At 42.5% G+C, this 25,798-nt stretch overlaps 1 protein-coding gene across 2 annotated transcripts in view; it reads left to right on the top strand.

Moving 5' to 3' along the window:
* Positions 1 to 25,798, top strand: part of MTMR7 (myotubularin related protein 7) — a 65,480-nt gene that overhangs the window by 10,397 nt on the left and 29,285 nt on the right. For both annotated transcript variants that reach the window (XM_068278631.1, XM_068278632.1), the window contains exons 4-7: positions 2,058 to 2,215; positions 3,868 to 3,996; positions 5,485 to 5,619; positions 13,681 to 13,813. In XM_068278631.1, coding sequence (XP_068134732.1) covers positions 2,058 to 2,215; positions 3,868 to 3,996; positions 5,485 to 5,619; positions 13,681 to 13,813 — 555 coding nt within the window. The remainder of the gene's footprint in view (positions 1 to 2,057; positions 2,216 to 3,867; positions 3,997 to 5,484; positions 5,620 to 13,680; positions 13,814 to 25,798) is intronic.

Genomic DNA, 25,798 nt, shown 5'->3' with positions numbered 1-25,798 from the left:
CACTGAGATCTAATCTGCTGTGAAATCGTTGCGCAAACGCTGACCAAACGATCGTTTGTCCGAAATTGATCGTTCCCGTCGATCTGTCCGCGCAGAAGGTTTCACGCGATCGCCGGCGGGTCGGGAATGCGCCGATAGTGGCGTTCGAATGTCCGACAACCGACGCTAGCGGTAATACATTACCTGTTCCGCCGGCACGTGTCTCCACTGTCTCTTCTCCGCACTGGGCTCCAGGGGCTCCGGCTGGCTTCACTTACTTTCTGTCGGGGGAAGTTTAATTAAACAGCAGAGCGACCTCTACTGTTTAAACTTCCCCCGGCAGGAAGTAAAGTGAAGCTGGAGCCCAGCGCGGAGAAGAGGCAGCGGAGACCGGGGGACTCGCGCCGGCCGGATCAGGTAATGTATGCCGGGGGGGGGGGGGGGGTCAGCGGCAGCTCCACAGATTGTAAGTATGTTTCATAGTGAAATCGATTCATAATTTGTTTGCAGTGTAGGCAGCCAATAGATCCCTCTTTGATCAGATTCGATCACAGAGGGATCTATCTGCTGTTCAATCCAGTGGCAATTGACCAGTGTATGGCAGCCTTAAAGGGATACTGTAGGGGGGTCGGGGGAAAATGAGCTGAACTTACTCGGGGCTTCTAATGGTCCCTCGCAGACATCCTGTGTTGGCGCAGCCACTCACAGATGCTCCGGCCCCGCCTCCAGTTCACTTCTGGAATTTCTGACTTTAAAGTCAGAAAACCACTGCTCCTGCACGCCCGTGTCCTCGCTCCCGCTGATGTCACCAGGAGTGTACTGCGCAGACACAGACCATACTGGGCCTGCGCAGTGCGCTCTTGATGACATCAGCGGAATCGAGGACACGGCAACGCAGGCGCAGTGGTTTTCAGACTTTAAAGTCTGAAATTCCAGAAGTGAACCGGAGGCGGGGCCGGAGCATCGGTGAGTGGCTGCGCCAACACAGGATGTCTGCGGGGGACCGTTAGAAGCCCCGGGTAAGTTCAACTCATTTTCCCCTGACCCCCCTACAGTATCCCTTTAAAGTGAACCTCCGGACTAAAAATCGACTCAGCAGCACTGAAAAGGCTTCTTTAACAGTTTCACAGCATCAGAACTTTGTTTCTCTTACCCACGCCTCATTTTTAGCTGCACAGAAGAAAACTGCCCGGGCTTTTTTCCCCCTGATGCTGTGCAAAGCATGATAGGATTTCTGATGTTGTTGCTCTCGTTCTGCTGTTTTGGAGCAAATTTTTTATTTTTTACATTTGGAATTTGACATTTGAAGCATAGCAAGCACAGCTGGGAGGGGTTATCAGGACACAGGACAGTTGGAACTGTGTCTCCTGCTCCTTGTCACCTCCTTTCAACCAAAAAGATGGCTGCCCCCATGACAAAGATGGCAGCCCCCATGAATCACAAGCATTTGCCTGTTCTTTTAAAACAGGGTGGGTAAAAAATTATATTACCTATCTATTCTAATTAACATAACTAATGTAACTTAATGACAGTATGTTTGTTTAGGCTGAAGTTCCCCTTTAAGACAGACCACATTAGAACAGGTATAGAAACTTATAGGATAGAAGAAATAAGGCTGAACATTTTGTTACAGAGTCTCTTTAAAGTTTTGAAAGGAGATAAAATTTTAGATAAATCATAAGTTTACCTTAAACCTTGAGTTGGGGTAGATAGAGGTTATTTCAAGTTTTATAAATCAACATAATCACCAGTTAGTCTTCTGCCCATGCGCACCCTGTTGCGCTCCCGGCAGTGTTCTCTGCCCACATTAAAAATCGCTGCTGTCTGGAGGTTTTTTTAACCCGTTTAAAGAAGTTTTGTAAAAGTGAGGAAATGAAATGGAGAACAAAACATTTGTTTGGTGGTAGTAGTGGTAGAACAACAAAAGGACAGTATTCAGATAAACAAGGGGTGAAATATTTCACTAGGAATAAAAAGGGCTTGTGGCTTTTTTTGATTTCATTCATAGTGTTGACTATAAAGAATACCATAGTTTTGTTTTTGTCCCCCAGCTTATTATGTTGTGTTTTCATCTACAGTCAAATATGAGGAACTGTATTGCTTTTCCTTCAACCCCAAACTGGACAAGGCCGAGCGAGAGGAAGGCTGGAAGCTGATTGACATGAATGAAGAATACAATAGAATGGGGGTTAATAATAGTCTCTGGCAGCTCAGTGATGTCAATCGGGACTATCGAGTAAGTGAAGCAATTTGCTTATTTCAGTGATCTGTCCCACCAGTCCGATGTGTGGAGGTAATACCATCTGTCATAGGGACAGTACTAGCATCCCTCTGCACTCCATATATAAGGGTGCTGATTGCTGACTAGGCAGTGCCCATTAACAGTATAATATTTTCCCAGATTAGATCATTCAATTGGATTTGCGGAATTGTAAGTAATCGGCAAGGTAATTATTGATGCCGTAAACGGATCGATTAGGGCATTTTCTCTCTCTTCAGAAACAATCGTAAATTGTTTAATTCCAATTGACATACCGGTAATTCTGTATTCCAATCGACCAAAGAAACTGTTTATGACAATTTTCTCCACATGCTGTGTGCTTTTCTGTACAATTTGATCGTAAAAATCTGATCGAAAGATTGCATCTGCAGAAAATATTGTAACATTTAGGGCCATTTTACACTTAATCAGTTGCTCTCAATTATAACTGAATTAAAACGGATTTTCAAAGTAATGCCCATATTTTCCAATGGCTCAGTTCCTACTATACGCGTTTTAACTGAAATCTTTTTCACAATGCACTGCTATGAAAAAACGCATACTAACGCATAGCAACGCATTAAGTGTAAAAGGGCCTTAATGGTCACGTTAAAGGCTTGTACACACATGCAGCTTTTCTGCCCAACTATCATCCAAACTTGGTCTGTTGGGCATGTAAATGCATGACAAACGATTAGATGAGCGACTGATCACAGGCAGTTCACCCGATCCAACTGGCAGATAAACTCACATGACTGTTGGGCTGATATTGTGCAGTTGGCCACATGTGTACAAGGCGGTTGAACGACTTGTACTTGTTTTGAATGTGGCCATATCGTGCAAACCGTCCCGCTTGCGTGCGCAATATGCAAACGAGTTGGCCATTCAGTTTGTTGGTGCGTGGAAAATACAAGTCGTGCAATTGCTTAGCTGTGCGGCCGGTCTTGTCATCATGTTGGTCATGCGCTTTTGTCGAACGTGTGTACGAGCTTTAAGACCTAATTATTTCTGTGTATGTTAATTACATTGCAGCCAGGTTTACACATTATGTATCCTGAGGCAGGCAAAAAAAAATCACCCAGAAGCATCCTTATAACCTGTATCTGTAAAATCTCAGCCAACAGTCCAGGAAAGTCATTCTTCAAGTTCTATGATCCATGGGCCACTTTCAGTGACACAAATCACAGATACTGAGGATCACTAACCTGTAAAATAATACAATCCCATGGTCATGTAATCGATATTTAATCACAATTATGGAAATTACAAATATAAAAACACTTTTATCAGTGTCTGTTCTCTCCATCCACTTTAGTGTAAACAAAGTATCTACAACATAGAGGAAAAATGGCTGACATGTTTTGGACAGGCTTGCTAGGACTTTTAAGGGCGTGCTGTCTGAACCATGTTAACCATCTTCACCTACTTTTTTGATTGGTAAAGAAAGATTGGCTTTTAAACTTTGGGAATAGTTTTTTTTTTCCTTTAATTTGAACCAAAAAAGTTTATGAATTTTGTCATTACCGAGCAGTTTGATTTGTAGAAGTCTCAAAATGTAACACAATAAGAATCGGATGTGAAGCTGGGACTAGTGTATTTGAGTTCTCCATGCCTTTGTCTCTGTTTAGGTATGTGACACGTACCCGACTGAGCTGTATGTACCAAAACCTGCCAGCGTGCCAATCATTGTTGGGAGCTCCAAGTTCCGGAGCCGAGGCCGGTTTCCTGCTCTGTCCTATTATTGTCAAGATAGTGATGTAAGTAGGTGATGCTTAATTGACGCTTAATTGGCAATGCTTAATTGGTTTAGATAGATTCTTCAACGCCATCATCATCACTTGCACTACAATATATCAGAATTCTGGTGTCTTCCATTTGGGCATGAGAAATGTTACTCCACGTTAGTAAAACGAAAAGCAAAAAAGTAACTTTAACAGGGTCTTATCTTCCTGTTCTCTTCCTCCCTCCTCAGTGTGTGATAAATTAACTAACCTTTCACGTTTCCGCACCTTTTCCAATGTCTTATAAATTGGTTAAGTAAAAGAGCAGTGAGAAATGGTTTTGCATTGCTGGCAGAGCAGAATGAGGTACATGTGGATTTTTTAAAACACTGTAAAGGAAATTATGTAATTCATTTATAACAAACTGAGCTGCATGGAACTCATGTGAACTGTAGTTGCAGTGCTGGCCACAGAGAGATTTTCTGTCAGCAGCAGAGGGAGGAGGTAGGCGGGGTCAGGTGAAAGCTCTGTGCTGGAGAGGTAATGCTATTCACTAGCAGGGGTACACATACTCCCCTGGCAGCTGCCCATTTTCTGAACTAATCTCATGTAACTTGCAAAGGGATTTTTCCTAGAACAATTGCATCAAACATGAGACTTGTGTGAGTAATGGCATATTCCTCTATTCACCTTTACTATCAATGGAAAATCTGGGAGGCTGATCAATGGCCATTTACAGCTAATGCTGGGAACAGACGTTATGTTTTTTTCACCCGATTTCCCGCACGATCGATAGTACGAATCGAATATCAACCAAATATCGACAGTAATTTTATCGTCTGCCTGCTACACACATGTACGTTTTTTGTTCCGATTTTACTCTGTTCTCAACTAATTACGCCCACTATTGATGACACTGCACTCTGATACAGCCCCCTGAACGCCTCTATATAGTACACATAATCAAGCCACTTCATCGATTGCGCCAACACACGATAAGATAGTAGTCATTTTCAACATGTCTGATACTATATCGATCAAGAACACACTCGATTCTGCCCATAAAATCGCTCAAGTGTGCTGAAAAATGCTTCCGATTTTGGTTGCGATTCGATTCGTACGATCGATCACACGGGAAATCTGATGAAAAAAATGTAATGTGTGTTCCTAGCATTATATTTCTTTGAAGGGTGAATATTAAAATAATATAAATTGCCGGAGTTTTTTATTGCCTAATTCATTGAAACTTGGACTTTTCTTTTGAATACAAATGTAAGTATGTTTACTATTTGCCTGGAGCTCTGCTTAAACCAACTGGCTATTAGTGATTGTTAGGTTCATGCTTATCAGTCTGTAAATAATGGATCCTCCTCTGCTTTCTGTATATAGTAATTCCCATGGCCAGATCCACTGTGTCAGATAACCTATGGCAGAAATGTAGTAACAGAATTAGATTTAAGGGAGCTGCGATGGCTTCCTTGTGGTGACATTACTGTTGTCCTTATGACTTGTCTTTCCCCGCAGGCCTCCATTTGCCGCAGCAGTCAGCCCTTGTCTGGCTTCAGTGCTCGCTGTCTTGAGGATGAACAGATGCTGCAAGCGATAAAGAAGGCAAACCCTGGCAGTGATTTCCTCTATGTAGTGGATACTCGACCAAAAGTAAGTCTGCTGGAATATTGCACTTCATGCAATGGCCGGAAGCTCTTATAAGCAGCTTCATTTATTTCCTGGAACTGTCAGCAGTGAATGAAAAGGGCAGATTAAACAAATAGTAGTTTAAAGTCACTGTCTTCTCATGAAACAATTATATCTATAATCCTACTCCTGTTTTAAGAAGGCAAACTACACTGAGCATTGCTTTATAGTAGGAGGGCTTTTCAGGCTCTTTTAGTCCCCAATACTTTCCTAGTAGTTTTGGGTCACCCCGAGCTGCTTGGGCATTTTGTTGTTCTGGTGCAAGCCCTATCCCATAGAGCCATATCAATGCCTGCCATACACTGAGAAGGGCCAATAGTCAGAAACAGGCTGTCTGCATGTTGGGTCGATGAGGCTCTGTACATTTCATAAGCTATACTATAGCTGCTATAGGCTTACTATTCACCAGTGGTTCCGGATGTGAGCCTGGCTTCAGGGACATAGAGATAATTTGCTTATTTAGTAGTGATGCATTGTGAGAGACCACAGTCATTCACTTGAAGCTGAATTATCGCAATACCTTCTGTTTTGAAAAATCAAACTATACCATACTCCTGAAAATGATTTATTTTTTTTAGAATCCCAAGATTTTACATTCTTTTTACTAGCTAAAAAGTAGGTTCAATGTTGTATTGTCTCATATGAGCTTTCCACACAGCCTGTTCAAAATGCCAATCCATGAACTACTGACCTTTTCAATCTATCCCCTGCACTCAGAAGATGTCCGCTACCAGGCAAAAGTTTTTTATGGTTGTAATTCCTTATTGGTGAGGATTATGCTATGCACTGTACATGCATATGTCTTTCTCATCATGTCACCTCGGATACACTTTAACTACCTCAAGACCGCGTTACGCCAATCGCAGCGGCAGCCCCAGGACCACCTAACGGCAATTGATGTAGAGTACTGGGGCCGGCTACTGCAGGAGATCGCGCACAGGCTACGCGCGCATCTCCTGCTTGGGCGGAGGCGCTCCGCCTTCAGTCTCCGAGCGGCGACTAAGTACAGCGCTGCGATCTGCAGCAGCACTGTACTGGGGACAGCCGTGTGACATGGCTGTCCCCCTGGGGCACAAGAAAGAGATTGGCTCTCATAGGCTGAAGCCTATGACAGCCAATCGCCGTGATTGGCTGACTGCGGGGAGGGAGGGAAAAAATTAATACGAAAATAGTAATATTTATTAAAAAATAAGTAAGATAAATATTGATACAAAAATAAACCGGGGGGGAGGGAGGGGAGGGATCAGACCCCACCAACAGAGAGCTCTGTTGAGGGGAATCACTAGGTTGCTGTGTTGTGCGGCCCTGCAGCTTGGCCTTAACGCTGCAGTGGCCTATTTTGAAATGAATAGCCTGGTATTTAGGGGGGTTTAGCACGGTGGTCCTGAAGTGGTTAAACATGTAAAATATGTGAATATCTGCATACACATGTGCTGTTTACATGAGACACACTATAGCTGCTACAGGCAGGGCCGAGGCAGAGGCAAGAGAGGCTCCAGCCTCAGGGCACAGTGTAGGAGGGGGCGCACAACTTACTCAGCTATCATTCCCCTATTGTGTTTGAAGCAGAGAGAAATAAGAAAAGGGTATACATAGCGGTGACTGCAAGTCAGATAACTAGAAATGAAGGTGCTGGGGGAGGAAGGGGGGGGGGGTGCCTCATAGTCTAATAGCAATCAGTGTGTGATGGCTGGGGTGGGAGGGATGGAAGGGCGCACTTTGGTGTCTCAGCCTTGGGTCCTGGAGGACCTGGTCCTGGCTCTGGCTACAGGAGACACACTATAGCTGCTAGAGGTGATTAGAGATGGCCCGAACGGTTCGTCGCCGAACGGGAACCGGCGAACTTCCGGGATTTGCGATCGTGGAGAACTGCAAACTTTACCAGAAGTTTGTTTCGCCCCCATAGTGCATCATGAGGGTCAACTTTGACCCTCTACATCACTGTCAGCAGGCACATTGTAGCCAATGAGGCTACACTCCCTCCTGGAGCCCCCCTTTATAAAAGGCAGGCAGTGTCAGGCTTTTCACTCACTTGTGTGCCTGCAGTAATTAGAGAAATGAGAGCTGCTGCAGAGAGAGATATAGGGAAAGCTTAGTTAGGCTTGTTAGCTTGCTCCTTGCTGATTCTTATTGCTAAAAAAGCACCCCTCAACAGCTCTTTTGAGAGCTAATCTTGTTCGGTTTTTTTTTTTTGTGTGTGTGTGGCCCACTTGCATTATATACAGCCCTGTCAGTCAGTCGTTGCTGGCCTTTGGCCCCTTGGTGGTAATTACTACTGTGCCAGGTGCAGATTTGTAATACCCATCACTGCATATACCTACCTGTTGTTCACAGTGCACCCACCTACCTACGTGAGCGCACGCAGTGTCACTGTGCCTGTCCGGTACCTGTCTGTGTGTGAAAAGTGCACATTCTAATACCCATCACTGCATATACCTACCTGTTGTTCCCTTCAGTGCACCCACCTACCTACGTAAGCATACGCAGTGTCACTGTGCCTGTCCGGTACCTGTGTGTGACAGGTGCACATTTGTAATACCAGTCATTGCATAATTGTTCACAGTACCTGTGTGACCGCATGCTGTGTAATATACCACTCCGAGCATACCTGTTAACTGCACCTGAGTGACAGCTGCACATTGTATTGTAATACCAGTCACCGCATACCTTTCACTGCATCTGTGACTGCACATTGTATTATACCTGGCAGTCAGTGCATACCTTTCACTTGAATGGATGGCAGACTTGGTCTCCTTAACAGATTCTCGTTAAAGGATTTAAAATTGATTCGTCTCCTATACAGTAGGGCCTCGAAATTCCTCCTGTATTGTTATTTTTTTGTCACTACCTCGGGACTTGTATGCCATGCCTGCTGCCTTCCTTGGATGTGTGGTGGTAGCCGTTTCTCAGGCTCCAACTCCGAATCCGGAATCGAACCCTGACTCCCCGACTGTACGCTTTCTTTAACAATGCTAGAGAAAGTACCATCGACAGTATGAGCAGCGATGGACTACTGGGTGTGCAGGCTTGACGTGTGGCCAGAGCTGTCACAATTTGCCATCCAACTTCTGTCTTGTCCTGTCAGAAAGGACCTTCAGCACAGCTGGAGGCATTGTCACTGAGAAGTCGCCTAAGTCACAAAAGTGTTCAGTTCCCCACCTTTATCAAAATGAATGAGGCATGGATCCCGGAGGGCTACTGCCCGCCCAAAGACTAAGTCAGTCCCCACACACAGCATCTCTGCCTGCACGCCATGTGACTGCCTGCCCCAAGACTAAGTCTCTCCCCACACAGCACCTCTGCCCGCAGGCCGCTTGACTGCCTTCTCCGCCACCACCAACAGGGTCCAGGACTCCAGGCGGATTCCTGAATTTTGAAGGCTGTTGCTAGCAGCGGCTGCTATAATAATTTTTCTGGTGCGTGTACATGCCTGCCTAATTTTTCTGGCTGCACTGCAGCTGCAACGACAACACAAAAGGCATGTGCAGGTGTCAAGTCCCCTTCATGATCGCTACCTTGCCGCGGTGAAGGGGCTTGCGTATCACAATGAAGCAATGACCGCCGGCTATATGAGTGTCTTGGGGGGTGGCACACCCAAGATAATAAAGTCATTGCTTCATTGTGGACAGACCAAATTCGATCAGCTGGACAGTCACTGTTCGGTCATTCAGCTACTTCAGCCCGACCATATGGGCTTGAAAACCGCCATCTCCTGCACTCTGGCCATGGTGCGCACCAGTCCAGCACGGCCGTCACAACACAAACAGCTGTTTGCGGTGCGTTACACAGTGAGTTTGGTGTGTCAGTGTGAAGCAGTACTCTAATTACACTCCCTGATTGATGTATACACATGCAAGATGTTTTAAAGCACTTAAGGCCTCCAATTTAGCATCCAATGTGATTTCTGCCCTTAAAACGCTGCTTTGCGTCAAATCCAGATTTTTCCCCGGGACTTTTGGCGTCTATCCCACTCATCCATGCCCCCCTCCAGGTGTTAGACCCCTTGAAACATCTTTTCCATCACTTTTGTGGCCAACATAAATGATTCTAGTTTTCAAAGTTCGCCTCCCCAATGAAGTCTATTGCGGTTTGTGCGAACCTAACTTATGCGGAAATTCGCGTTCGCGAACCGAAAATTGGAGGTTCGAGCCATCTCTAGAGGTGATCAGTCTCTCCTTCTCTTATAGGAGAAATCTTGTAGAGCACATTACTGCTTTGAAGTCTCTGTTGGATAGTCAACATTAGGTTATCATACGTCACCTCTGCTGTCTGTGTACATGAAACCAAAGTGACAAAGAAGTGTAGCCAACTAGTTTATATGATGGTCTCGATGTGTTGCCGATAGTTCTGGAGTGCCGTACCATTTTAGCTGGGTGCATCCCAACCTTATTGTTCCTCCTACTCACTCCTGCTCAAAGCTGTGCCATTGTGCACTGGGCCATCGTCATTCAAGGTTTTACTTCCTGTCAGCTGATGTTTTATCAGAAGCTGTCTGGTGCTGGGGATGCCTTCTGGCTTTGTTTTTAAAACATTCAAAGGATAGCTTTACATACTTTGGAACTATTTTAAAATGAATAGTTTAAAGAGGACCTGTTCTAAAAATAATGTAATGAATACAATTGCTTTTTTTTTTTTTACAATATTACATTATGAATGATTTAGTGCTTACCTATTGTAAAATCTTTCCTCACCCTTCCCTAACTCTGATTAACATTCTCAAATTTATCACAGGTGGCAACTTCTTCAGTGCTGTCAGGTGATCTATGCGGAACATTTGTTTACTGTGTTCCAAAGCCAGTAGAAAAAATACCTGAATAAAACTGATTCCCAGAGTGCTCAGTAAGGACAATTCTGCATCGATAAAGAACCTAAGCTCTGACACCACGGGGCGGGGCTACATACCAATATACAGCAATATATAGATATAGGAAGTGTTTCTGATGCTGAAACCAGTATAATTAATGTACATTCCACTGTATGCCACTATGGTGCCTCTTTAATAGAGATGATCGATTTAGATTCTAATAATTCCATGCAGATTGAATATATACAACTTGGGGTTGGGCAAATTGAAACTGTCCCAGTTCTGAGCTGCATATAGTTTGTATTATATTTGCATGCAAGCCATATTTATTAGCATCACATTGACCATCTCTATAGTTTAAGATGATTGTATCATTGTGTGTGTAGCCTGCATTAGCCAAGTATGCTTATTTATAGCTTATTCAGCTGTAGTTGCTGACTGCGGTGCCTGTAGGTCTGTTACCTCATGGCTGCACATCCAGCACTGGGGAATCTAAGGCAAGTCTGCTGTGCTGCCTGACTCTCCAGGCTGACTAGCAGAGCCACAAGGGCCCGGCTAAGTTGAAAGCACCCAAATAGAAACGGGGATTGGGGAAGAGGGGGGGGGGGGGTGTTGGGCAAAAGAAGTAATTAATCGAATAATGAAAGAGAATAAGCAAGCAGCTGGAAACCGTGTATGAATATGATCTTTATTTTCCTATGGTATTTACATTTGTTAGATAGAAAGTGCTGCCACCTGGTGCCTGGTCAGACAAACAGTATGTTACATGTAAGAGAGATATACAGTGGTTTGCAAAAGTATTCGCCCCCTTGAAGTTTTCCACATTTTGTCGCATTACTGCCACAAACATGAATCAATTTTATTGGAATTTCACGTAAAAGACCAATACAAAGTGATGTACACGTGAGAAGTAGGACGAAAATCATACATGATTCCAAACATTTTTTACAAATAAATAACTGCAAAGTGGGGTGTGCGTACTTATTCAGCCCCCTTTGGTCTGAGTGCAGTCAGTTGCCCATAGACATTGCCTGATGAGTGCTAATGACTAAATAGAGTGCACCTGTGTGTAATCTAATGTCAGAACAAATACAGCTGCTCTGTGACGGCCTCAGAGGTTGTCTAAGGTGGCCACTAACTGTCCAATTTCTAGTGAAAAATCGTTCGATCGATCAGAAATTCTGATCGGACGAAAAATAGTTCACTACACCATCAACTAACCAATCTTTGCTTCCTATCTATCACGACCACCAAGAAAATCCAAATTTTCGTTCGACGAAAATTCATTCGGGCGACATTTTTTTTACTTGTTCATAATCGATTGTGTTCACCAATGGAGATTTACAACCAATCCGATCAGAATTTCTGATCGCTTCAACGATTTTGCGCTAGAAATTGGACCATTAGTGGCCAGCTTAAGAGAATATTGGGAGCAACAACACCATGAAGTCCAAAAAACACACCAGACAGGTCAGGGATAAAGTTATTGAGAAATTTAAAGCAGGCTTGGGCTACAAAAAAGATTTCCAAAGCCTTGAACATCCCACGGAGCACTGTTCAAGCGATAATTCAAAAATGGAAGGAGTATGGCACAACTGTAAACCTACTACCACGACAAGGCCGTCCACCTAAGCTCACAAGCCGAACAGGGAGTGCGCTGATCAGAAATGCAGTCAAGAGGCCCATGGTGACTCTGGACGAGCTGCAGAAGTCTACAGCTTAGGTGGGGGAATCTGTCTATAGGACATCTATTAGTCGTGCACTGTACAAAGTTGGCCTTTATGGAAGAGTGGCAAGAGGAAAGCCATTGTTAACAGAAAAGCATAAGAAGTGCCGTTTGCATTTTGCCACAAGCCATGTGGGGGACACAGCAACCATGTGGAAGAAGGTTCTCTGGTCAGCTGGACCAAAATGGAACTTTTTGGCCAAAATGCAAAACACTATTTGTGGTGTAATGCTTTTGTGCAACTTGACAAAGGCCAGGTATGGCCGAAACAGCAGTCTGTCGTGGCTTTCATGGTATGAGCTATCAATAAAGTATTAGAGCTATAATACCTCGCTGTGGTGCCGGTCCTTTGTGGAATCTACTACTATGACCCCGTGGCACAAGGGTGAGACCGAGGCACACACTTTGTTTATTTCTGGCCCTTATCGGTGCTCCTGGGCCTTTTTTGCTTCTATTGACTGCTATACAGTGCAGATGCTCTGAAATGTTTTTAGAAGTAGATATCTTATGGATGTAGCAGTATGCTACTATTGCATGGATTATTAGGGCTATGTAACACTTTCAGATACTTGTAGCCATGGCTGTTGCTTGGATCCTGAAAGATCCGGGGGACTCTGTAGCACCAAGGAAAAGGTGAGTGTGCAGTGCACGAGCATGCCATGGTTAAAAATGGCCGTGACATGACAGGATGTGGGCAGAGCCAACTGTAATGTAACAGTGTAACTCAAAGCCAGTGGGCCAGAGTCTCCTCCCAAAACACAGTTAGTGTCCCCAAACACATAAAGCAGGCGCCCCCCCCCCCCCAAAAAAAAAAACCCACATAAAGCAGGAGTTCCTTCACGATGTGGTGGAACGGGAGACGGCATCACAGATTTGTAGCTGATAAATCTGTAGAAACCGCATGATGCTATCATGTCAATATGGACTAAAATATCTGAGAAATGCCATGAAGAATAAAGGCAGGTCTGAGGTCTGGTGAAAGGAGTACAAGCAAAATGTACCTAATAAAGTGACCAGCAAAATATATAAATGTTCCTGTCATTGTGTCTCTTTTGTTTCATATATTAGCCTATTGTTTAGTAATCATAAGCCCCAAAAATGGTGAAAGTAGCAACAATAACCCCAATATATCAGATGCAGCTATTATGACCATCAAATAATAAATGCAGCCGTCATTACCCCACATGTAAAATGCAGAAAACATTACCCCACATATGAAATGCAGCTTTAACTTGCATATAAAATGCAGGGAGCATTACCTTGGATGTGAAATGCAGCAAGTGTTACCCACGCATAAAATGCAGCAAGTGTTACCCCACATATGAAATGCAGCAAACATTACCTCACACAAGAAGTGTATCAAACCTTATACCATATAAGAAATGTGGAAATACAGCATACATTACTACTCCATTTGAAATGCAGCAAACATAATAATAACTTTAGATCTCCCTTCTCTGTTCTAGTATAACTCTTTGTAATGTTCTGTCCACAGCTGAATGCAATGGCCAACAGAGCAGCAGGAAAGGGCTATGAAAATGAAGACAACTATTCGGATATCAAGTTTCAGTTTATCGGTATTGAAAACATCCATGTGATGAGGAACAGCCTGCAGAAGATGCTGGAAGGTAACCCTTTCCATGTATATCATCATATTTTTGTAAAAATACTTTACATCATCATCTTATAAAGAAAATGCCTGAGGCATGCCAGTGCACTTATGGAAAATGGCATCAGCTTCCAATAATGGTAACTAGTCACATTGAAATCTGATTGGAAAATATTTGGTCAATGTTATTGAGGTGAGTGGTATGAAGACCTTACAACCTTAATCTGGTCAATGTGCATTTGTTTGGATGACCTTCACAATGATTTGTAGATGGTAAGATTGTATAGCGGTTGTACAATAAGATTGCAGCATGTGTGGGGAAGCAAAAGAATTCTGTCTGTTTATGCAACATACAACTAATGCCGCGTACACACTACCAACTGATGTCAGCTGTCGAGGATCAGGACCTGATCCCCTTGGGTGGCATCACTGGGCTGGGTTGCACAAGCTGATGATGCTCTGTGTTGCTATGCAGGGAAGGAAGGGGGGAGGGGGTAACAGAGCGACCAACTAATAACATCCCCCCCCCCCCCCCCCTAGTGGGCAACTAATATGCACCCCGACAACTAACAACACTCTCCCCTCCACATTGCACCTAACCTTCAACCTACCACCACAAAAATGGTCGCCCACTATGCAAACTGCGGCTACTGATAGCAGAAGCTTTGTGCCCACTATTAGCCGCAATTCACATACCAGGCGTCCGCTAAACTATTTTTGTCGCACTTTTTTTAATTTTTTTTTTTTAATTTTTAGCTACTCCTCGATTTATAAATAAAAAGTAATACAAATAATCTTCTACGGTGTGAGCACCAATTTGCAGGCCAGCAACAAGGTGCATGCACTGCATTGTGGGATATGGGGGGCTGCCAGAGTACTGATCTGAAGATGGAGATTGTATTTTTGTTCAAGGCATTTCAGCTTTTAAGTGTTGCAGTGCAGGAACTGACAAAAAAAAAAAAGTATTGGCAAAAAATAGCTGTGCCTGCATTTACAGGTAGCTTCTCGTGTCAACCTGACCTGACATGTTTACCAATGAGAACATGCTGGCCTGATTTCTCAGCCCTGCGAATTGTGTGTACTTGAGAATGTGTTCTCCTAGTGGAACCGTATTACCACAGCATAGTTTTTGATTTCTTTGTTGAATGTTTGTGTGATTACTATGCTTTTGCCGCTGGAAGTGCATTACTGTTGTCAGGCTCGTAAGTAACCTAATAAGTTCAGGTAACATGATCTGCAGGCAGAATGGAGGCCTGCGGCACTAAGTTTAGATCTAGTGCGTCAGAGACCTTTGGCTTGTAAGGTAAACAGGTCACATTAGTTCACTTTTATTTTGAGGCCAAATTGAAACCATCAGAGCAGATAAATGTGAATGAAATACACTCATCAAGGTTGTACCGGCTGCATGGCGTAATAATCAAAATATATCCGTGTACTTGGCAAATCACTTGCTGATCTTAATCTTCAATACTTGAGCTCTCTTTAAGCATGAGAAGCTTGTGCAAACCTGGACTGGAAGTGTTAAAACCGGTTTATTAAAGTGTAACTGTTGGACATAAAATCAAAAATCAATTCTTTATTTTTATCTGGTAAACAAGTAATAAGGATGCTAACCAGGCAATCCAAAAGCTAAAATCACTATTACTTTTCTTCTTGATAAATGATCATTCCCCAGTTTACCTGACTCTTATTTGGTACACACAAAATTTGGTACACAAGAAGGAAGTTGCAGGGCATGTCCTGTTTTGCTTCTCTACTTCTCCTCAGACTTAACCAATGCAGCCTGATTGGCTGAAGCCTCTTTCCCTACTGTTTTCCCCTCCCACACCTCTGTTTTTCTCTGATTGTCCAATATTTCTAATGCTGAGACAATGCACGGGCGGGCAAAGCAGGCAGAGGAGAGTAAGGGAGGAAATGACATCAGGATTGGCTTCAAAATAAAAATCTAAAATCTAAAAAAACTAAAATCAAAACGTGGAGAGTGCATTACATATGTTATGTAAGTACTATAAGTATCTACAGTGTTTTCCCGAAAATAAGACACTGTCTTATATTAATTTTTGCTCCAAAAGATGTGCTTGGGCTTATTTTCAGAGGAAGTCTTATTTTTGAGGGAAACACTGATAGCTTTCCTATACAAAATGTATATACTGCATGCCATGCTGAAACACAAGCAGCATACACAGAGCTTGTGGTTTGCAGATGTTGGCTCTCACTTACAAGAAACTGATTCTGCTGATCATTTCTTGCAGGCAGAGAACTCTGTCAGGCTCCCCAGAGCTAAAATAGGATAAGCTGTGTGTCCTGGGAAGAGGTGAAGTGCTGCTGATGCTTATCACACAGATCTGGAGGTCTGACTCCAACAAAAACACAAATTGCCTGACACTTATACAGGACTGTAGAACTCACATTATACTGCTGCTCTCCTGTATCCAGGCTTTGTATTGAGCGTGAATTGCTGGTGTCATGTGGGCTGCTGCTAGGGCTTACATTCGGGGATGTCTTTATATTTCAAGCATGCTAGGAATTCCTGCTAGGGCTTATTTTCAGGGGATGTCTTACTTTAGGGGAAACATGGTATCTACTTATATATGTGTTTTTTTTTCTGAGATAGTATGGCTGAAAGCTCTTCTTTAAGTGCCAACGGTTTTCAAACCTTACCCGTTACAAAGCAGTTCCTGTGTTAAGCCGGCCATAATTGCTTCGATTTTTACCGCCAGTTTCAATCAACATGACCTAACAAACCACATCAAATGTAATTTTGATCGATTTCTGGCAAAAATCGATCAAAATTACCATCGAACTGGATGGTACATTTCAGTCGATCAGATACAGCAAGAGAGCGGAAGTATACCGAAGCCCATAGTATTGCACTGTGCAATGCTGCAGCTGAAGAGATTTTCAATAGATTTCATGGTTTAAAATATGTGTGCCATGTATGGGGGAAATGGATAGGTCTGTTTACCATAGTGTATGGCAATCTGTGTATGGCACAGGATTGCACTTCTTCACAATCAGAAGCTGATACCCCCTTTACCGCAGAAACCTTTACCTTTTCTCCAATAGATCATCAGGAGGGAATGTATGGGTGATATTGTGGTGAAAGCCCTCCCACAGCGTAATATCAGGACCAAGGTCCTGACAATTTGCTGTCTGTGAACCTCGTTGCATTGTGGGAAATAACAGCTTTTTCCAACTGCCAAGCAAGCAGTATCTTTCTCCGTGCAATAGATTCTCAGTAATGAACATTCCGTACAGATCACCTGGCAGAACTACAGATGTCACCACCTTTCAGAATGTATATTGGGGAGAAGAAGGATTTTACAATGGACAAACACTGACTTAATAATCCATAAATTAATATTGTAAAACATAAGCAGTTTTATTTATTATGTTATTTTCACTACAGTTCATATTTTAAGGATTGTTAAAGTTGAGTGAAATTGTACAACTGCCATAGCATACATGCACCTGTAGTAAGAATTCCAAAATGACCTGGATGTGTTACAAGTTAACACTTGCAGTGGCTATGCTAAAATTTAACTCACAAAGTACGGTAAGAAATCTGCTGTTAGGAATTTGCTTTTTAAGCATTTTGGGGGTATTTCCTTTGCTGTTTGTGAGCATTCTGTAGCACTACACACCTACTGCTTAATTTCTTAATATTGTTTTGATTTCAGTTTTACAAATTAATTAAAAATGAAAACATGCCCCCCATCCCCTTAGTCTTTGAAACTCCTTATTCATGATAGAGCAGAAACTGTGCTCTCACCTCTCTGCTGGAGTCCAGTGCTGTGCTTCCACCTGTCTGCCCAGCGCCTAGTGCCCAGCATGGTCTACTGCATGTAGTGTGATTACACGTGACATGAGGAGAGTGAGGAGCCAGCACTACAAGGAGCAGGAGATAGGATGGTTGCACAGGCTGGACTCCAGCAGGGAGTTGAGAGCACAGCTTCTGCTGCGCTATTCTCTGCCTTTACACATTGGGCTGGGTGAGCACAGGAGGGGGATGGGGACAGATAGTGGCACAAAGGCGGACAGACGGAGGCACAGTGGGACAGAGGGATGTACAGAGGGCTGAGGTAGCACAGGGGAACAGGAGGAGGTACAGGGGCTAGAAGGAGTATTAAAAAAAAAAAAAGGGACAGGAGGCACAAGCGCACTGAAGGAGGCACAAAGTGGGACAGAGGGATACACAGGGGGGAAGAGGCAGCAAAAGGAGTTGCAAAGGGTGACAGAAGGAGGCACAAAGGGGGACAGGAGGAGGAAAAGGGAGGCAGACGCACAAATGGGGACAGGGGCAGGCACAGGGTCTAGAAGGAGTCACAAAGGGGGACGAAGGAAGGCATGGGGGCAGAGGTGGCACAAGGGGACCGAAGGAGGCACAAACACCCATGTGGGTGTGGCTTCATTCAGCGGAATACCTTTGCTTAAAAACAGCCCTGCCTAAATGACACTTGTCATGTATGGATATTTTTTCTTATATTGACTCTGTTAATAACATTTTATTGTGAGAATGTCTTTTTATTGATTTTTATACAATAAAGCAACACACAAACCATATCCCATCAATCTCCTCCGGTCAGCCACATCCCTCCCGATAACATTGTATTGCTTTATAAATTGTACAAAGCCATATCTCTTTAAGTGCATAGAACTTGATGACATATTCATATTTTCCTGGTGGAACTTCCTGGATTCTCAGAAAGCCTCCTGCAGTTTGAAGGCACCACCCTCCACCCCTGTGATTGGCCAGATATTCTGACCCTTTCTAGTTCATGTCCTAGAAAGAGGTGAGATCCCAGCAGGGAGGGATTTCAGTGATTAGCACTTCATTCTCATCTACATTTCTGAAGCATTCATATATTGTATAGTCACAGCTTGACGTTTCCCCTGCAGATCGTTTAGTGCGGAAGCTTTATAGTTGTCATGTCACTGTTATGCATTGTTACTTATTTTTATGCTTTTTTATTCTTAATCACTTCCCAGTCCATAATATTAGAAATTCTGTCCATCTAAAAATATTCAAAAGACAATATACAATAATATTGTTCTACCTGCAGAATTACTGCTACTGACTTCCTGCTTCCTGACTAATTGTTTAATGACCTCTTATGAAAGCAAAGTGGAGCACCGATGTTCATCCTATAGTATCAGACCTCAGGGCACATATTTTCTCTACCACCGAGTTCAGCATGTTGGCCAACTCCTAGGAGCTTCTTGTTGGAGACCAGTGAAGATCAAAACTTATTCTGAAAAACCTATTCATTGTCCTATACGCCCAATCACCCATTTTTATCACTTGTTGTGCAGAAAGTGGGGAAATCTTTCCAAAAGTAACAAATAGAACATGTTATGTAGGTGGTGGTGTTAGGCCCGTTCACATTAGACGCCTTGCCGTCCGTATTTCGGCAACACATGCAGGAGGCCGACACGCACGAACATCAGAAGTACATAAACTGCACTGGCTGATGTTCACGCTGCATGCATTCTGTACCAGTGTGGTCCGAACGCATGCTGCACGCATTTTTTTGCAAAATGTGCGGCTGACCCATTCACTAAAAGTTAATGGGATCAGCCATGCAACGCATCGATTTGTGTTGCGTTCTGATCGCAGGCCTAAGTGATTGGTTCTGGCCTTTTCAAAGCAGGTGTTCAGTTGCTGTTCAATTTCGCCTACCTTGGTCATAACCCTGACACCTGTTTATCCAGCACGAAGTGGTTTTGGTGCTGTCTTCAAGTATTCTCAGTGATATTTTGGCACTAGACCACATCGTTACCATACTTTTCAGTATATAAGATGCTCTGCACTATAAGATGCACCTAGGTTTAGAGGGCAAACCTCAGGGGAAAATAATTTTACACTGTACTAATACTACACTAACACTTCCATACTGCACCTGATCCTGCCGCCATGCTCCTTTCCCCCTCGCTCCGGTTCTGTGGATACCGACACACTCCTCTTCTCAACCTTGATCTGGCAATATAGTGGGACACATCGGTCGCCTGTTGCTATACTGCTCCTTGCCCTCCATCCTTCTGCACTGTAACCCCAATGGGTGTGATTCTTTAGCATAAGGAGTGGCTCCAGTGAAAAATATCAGACTGCAGTGCTAGGAACAAACTGAATTGTAATGTTGTCTCGCACACATTAAAGGATCAAACCCGTGGAGGGAGTGTTCGCTCGCAAAGAGGGATGACGCCCTCATGCATTGTATAAAACGGGTAAAGAGCTGGCACATCCAAAGAAATATCTTTATTGGTTCCATGTAAAAGCATAGGGCCAACATTTCAGAGCCGCTTAGGGCCTCTTTATCAAGGCAAGATTTGCTCATAGGCAACGGCTCCTACTTGCTGTATATACATCGTCCTGCATGAGTGTCATGAGGAGCCTGACTCCCTTCTTATCCTGAAATAGGAGTTGTACGTGGCAGCAGACAGATTTTGACTGTGAGCAAATCTTGGCTTGATACGTGACTGAAAAGTTGGCACTATGCTTTTACATGTAACCAATAGAGATATTACTTTGGATGTGCCAGCTCTTTAGCTGTTTTGTTTAGTGCTAGGAACAGAGATACTGTGCAGAACCCTCATGCTCCCAGGCTTCTGGTAGAGAACCTGAGGTTGAGGAAGATAATAGCACTTGTGTGCGTGAAACCTGTTTTCGCAACACGCGTAATTGTATGCAAAAATATGCTGGTATTTGTCCACAGCAGTACAATGTAAAAATAGAGAGAAGTAACTTTTGTGCTTGGAAATTGTGACTGAAATTTTCCTGCACATGCAACGCAAATAAAAAAAAATCATATGTAGTGTGAAACATCCATTGATTAACTTTGATTAACATTGTGAACCCTGCCTGAGAAGGGATATTTTATATTTTTCATGCATACAGGTAGTCCTTAGTGAAGAAACTAGATGGGGGACTGTAGATTTGTTCTTAACCTGAATCTGTCCATAAGTCGAAACACAGTGAATTCTCTGTTCCCTGTACCTACCTCTATGCCCCTCTGTGCCTTCAGTGTCTCTCTCCCCATCCTCGCCCTCCCCCACCTTATGCCACCTCTGCCCTTTCAGTGAGCCCCTCAGTGTACCACAGCAAAAAATATAATTTTACTGGTTTAAAAAAACATAAAAAAAAACTACATCACATTTTGTGCGGTTTGTATCAGCAGGTTGTTAGTAAATCGGGTGTTCCCAAGTTGGGAACTACCGGTATAGTAAGAAGACTAATAAATATAATTAAAAATGACTATACATTCCCTTTGAATATGCTAGAAGTAAAAGAAACGATGTGTATTTTTCCCACGAGTTGTATTTTTGACCATTTCCCTCACTATATTCTTGTTTCACGGAAGTCCGGATATGGCCAATGTACTCCTATTTTATTTGAAGTCATTCTTGTGAAAAGTCAAATATTCTCAAAGCCTTTTTTTACGTATGCTGACCTGGTAAAAGGTGACCACACAGCAGGGAGAGATACTGGCCGCCTTCATATACTCTTTCATATCTTTCTGTTGTTGTCTTGTCACGGCTGGAAGCTTTCCTTTTTTTTTTTTTTTTTTTTTTTTTTATACATTTTGCGGAAGCTTGAAGTTTACTATGTCACTGTTAGATATTGTCACTTATTTTATGTTACTGACTGTAATTGTTTAATTCCCAGAGGCTACAACATCCTTGTCCTTCTAATTCTTGGAAAAAATTGCCACAAATGTTTAGAACTAGGACTATCTAAGAATAACAGGAACATCCGGATCTAAGAAGCCTGTATTTAAACAAAACTGGACACTTGCATTATCTTGATTGATATTGAATTGGTCAGAGTTTGTTTTACGCAAATAGATTAGTTCTGGTGAGTTGAGGCCAGAGATGAAACTGCTCAATCCATTTAACGAGGCAGTGCTGGATCTGGGTCCAGCCAAAGCATGTGGATAGCTACAACAGGGGCAGGGACATGTTTTTGACTACATTGACTCCTTATTCATAGTCATGGCAAAAAAAACAAAACAAAAAAAAAACGTCCGTTGTTCTTTTTGCTTGCTCACTTCTCGTTTAACAAAGATTTTTTTTTTTTTTTATGGACATTGTGCAGATCACTTCCCTTTTTTGCCATCTGACTTGTTCTGGTACTTTTGTCTTTGTTATACACTGCCCTAAATTCTACACTTAGTTCACTAGAAGGTGTAAAAAGAATGTTTTGGTTTGTATTCTGTAGTCCTGTATTAAATATTTGCAGTAATAACAGTTTCGACACATACACACAAAACTCAGAATAAAAACTATTTGCTATCTACAGATGTGGGTGAGCCTTGAACCTTTCATTGGGTTCAGAATATTACATTTGAGGCTAAGTTCACAGTGGGACGTTAAAAGTCGCGCGTTAAAACAACATTTAACGCAGAATAACTCACTGCAATGAAAAATCAATGCGCTGTTCACAGTGCACACGTTGCATTGGTGTCTAACGCTGCACGTTAAGTAAAAGTACTGCATGCAGTGCGTTATACACGTTATTAGCTGCGTTGGACTGTTTGCACATGCTCAGTAATGACTTGGAAGCATACTTTTCATTGCCTGTATTTTTTACTGTATCTGCTGTATGCGACGGTAACGCTGCGTTGCCACTTTTTGGGCGCGTTGCGTTGTAAGCTTGCGGTGAGACTTTAACGTGGCATCAAAATGCAACGTCCCACTGTGAATCTAGCCTAAGGGAATTTCCTATTTCAAAAAAAAGTCTCTGTTCTACACAAATCTTATATTTTGACCAGTTGCTGATTTTGGGGCGTGAGTCTCGTCTGTTTACTCTAGTCTCACATCCTTGAAATCTCCATGTCGCTTTGCATGCGCTGCCGCATGCATGCATGTTCACGTGCCTTCCCAGGGGCTCCAAGGGTAGCTTTGATTTGTACAAGGGATTATGTGTTCCATGAGCCAGAAACGGTGATCATTATTGGTCTGGGACCAAACTTGCATTGCGGAAAACGGCTGTGTTCATGAAAACGCATGTAGTGCGCGGTTTACGCATGCTTCACAAATTATGGGCCTCTAATGGTTTGCAATTTTACTGGGGGAGAGGACTCCATTTTTAAAATATGTGGGAATCCTGGTATGAAAAAAGCAGAATTTGGAATGAACTTGCGTGTCACCATTAAAAAGTATTGTGTTATCCCAACCGTAAAGCGGTATAAAACCCTGACATAATATTCAATAAAAACATGTTTTCCTACTTTTTAAATGCCATACGGTTAGCATATTTGATTTTGTGCTTAAAGTGGTCTAACACCCAGCATTTCAACTTTGCTTTAAAAGATTGCTTACAGCTTATAAACTATTATGCCAGATTTTTTTTTTTTTAGCAGAAATTCACTGAATGGATTAAACATGACATTTTAGTGCTGCATTTAGCTAGAAATCCTCCTCAGTGCTTAGGTTTAGTTACAAATGTATCTATCTACAATGTAACAAACAAACACCTCTCTGAGAGAACAAAGAGGGCTTCCCCGGCAGGCTTTTCAAAGGTCTATTTGTATTCCAAATAAAGATACATTTGTAACTAAAGATAAGCACGGAAGCGGATTCCTAGTTAAATCCAACACTAAAATGTCATGTTTAACCCATTCAGTGAATTTCTGCTTAAAAAAAAATCTGGCATAATCGTTTGTAAGCTGTAAGCAATCTTTTAAAGCAAAGTTGTAATGCTGGGTGTTAGACCACTTTAAGTATTATTATTCATTTAGAAATGTACAAGTTCCCAAAGTACATTTTTTTTTGTTGCTCTGAGAGCTGCCTTTGCATTTTATTCATAACTGATTTATTCATCTTGTATGAAATGCTTTCTGATTGTCTGTGTTCAGGAGAGTCTGCACAGTCAGAGAATGTTTCACATTCCTCACTTGATACAAGTCCTGTGTTTAACTAGTTAAATGCTGTTCTAGTAAAAAAAATAGAAAATAAAAGGTGGTAGTATATAACCTAAATCCAGCGCTGCGTAATATGTTGGCGCTTTATAACTACAATTAATAATAATAATATAATATGCTGTAAATAATCTTTTTGAGCAAAGAAGAAATGCTGGGTTTCATTCCGCTTTAAAGTAAATCTGTGGAGGGAAAATAAATAAATAAATAAAAGATGCTTACTAGAAGCAGTCAATGGGATGCAAATAATTCAGAGTTGATACAGGATTATGCAAATCTTGTATGTAAATGTATTGTGTAATCCTGCATCAACTCTGAATTGTTTGCATTATTTGCATCTCACTGACCATGCCTAATACTTATCTTAGGAGAGGTAGAAGTCTCTGGATGAACCAGAGGCTTCTCTGATCTTTCCCCCCACCCACCACTGCTTGACCGGACCCTCTTCTGTGTTCTCCTCAGAATTTTTTTTCCAGCCGGGTGGCATGAAATAGTAGCTGGGTGGCATGAAAAAGCAGCCGGGTGGGGCGAGATGAAAATGCAGGGCAACTCTGCTTACATCATAGTAGGAGATGAGGAGGTAAGCCGATGACAGCCGGGTGGTCACCAAATCTAGCCGGGTGGAGCACCCGGCTAAAAGAGCCTGGGGAGAACACTGCTCTTCTTTGCAGACCTTAAGAGTATAGTCGTACTAAGCGGCAAGTATGGCCTGCACAACAGCAGCAAGCTGTGCTCTAGCCATCTTTGTGCTGCTGTGTAGGCATAGGCCATACTTGTACCTATGCAATGCAATCTTGTATACTTGTTGCCTAATATGGTCAGAAGGTTCCAACATTGGAAAAAATGACGCTGTAATTAGTGCCAAAAAGCCATACGTACAGCTTGAGAATAATAGATTGCTGTGCATCCAGTTTGTTATCAAATGAGGTACCGTATTTCATTGAAATAAGTTGTGTAACAAATTTTGATGCATTGCTCAGCTTGGACACATCACATAGAAAATAGGAAGGGACAAACTCAATCCAAGATTCAAAAAATGTAAATTTCAAAATGATGATCAAACTTGGGAAAAGTTCAGGAAAAGTACAAGAGTCAGAACCTTACCAATTACCATATTTGAAGAGCGCTGTATGATCTCTTTTCATAATGGTGACATTTGTTGCCTTTTTCTGATGTCCAGTCTGTTCTGGGGCTCTTTAAATAAAGAATGGTGCTAAAATACTTTTATTGGCACGTAGAAAGCCACATGCACAGTTAAATGCCTACCTAGCAATTAGGGATGATCAATGAGATGCAAATATTTCAGAGTTGATGCAAATGTATGCAATTTTTTATGCAAATATATACAGTTTGAAAAATGCACCAATCAATTTAAATTTGCAGACAAATTTGCATAAGCTCAGAAGTATTTGCATCTCATTGATTTACTAGCTACCAAATAAAACATATGTGGTATAATTTTAACAAGGACAAGTAGTAGAATCGATTTTAGGGTGTTTTAGAGTTGAACTGAATCAAAAGCAATAAACATTTTGTTTTTATTTCCACTGTACCAAAATAAAGCACTTGTTAAAACAAGCAAACAAACAAAAAAGGGACAGAATTTAAAAGAAAATGCATAAATTGCTACCTTAGGGACCCCAATTTTTTAAATATTAGAATTGAAGGATACCAGAGCTCAAAAAGTTTGGAGAAACGTTCTCCTTTCTGCCCCCGTAGCTCACCTAAAAGCCCCCTGGGATCCCCTTCCGGTTGGCAGGGTCGGGACTTACTGCGCAGGCGCCGTCTGGGCTGCATGACCCTTTTGCCGGGAGCGCACTGCACATGTGTATGACATCATGCGTATGACTCAGTGACTTGCTGGAGACGGGCTGTTTCTATTGGCTCTCTGCTCCTGTCAGTCTTAAAGAGGAGCTGTTAGGTATAAGGTCTCAGAGAAAATAAACACATATCAGTAGCTAGAGATTGGCTGTACTTACATTACATATGCATTTCACTGTCCACGTTTGTACTTCACAGAATTTGTATATAGTATATGCAGAGATAGATGCTCCTGACAGCTCATGGCAGGCTCCATGTTTTTCTTT

Source organism: Hyperolius riggenbachi, chromosome 1 (assembly GCF_040937935.1).
Source record: "Hyperolius riggenbachi isolate aHypRig1 chromosome 1, aHypRig1.pri, whole genome shotgun sequence".
NCBI lineage: Eukaryota > Metazoa > Chordata > Amphibia > Anura > Hyperoliidae > Hyperolius > Hyperolius riggenbachi.
This window is presented reverse-complemented; position numbering and strand designations above follow the sequence as displayed.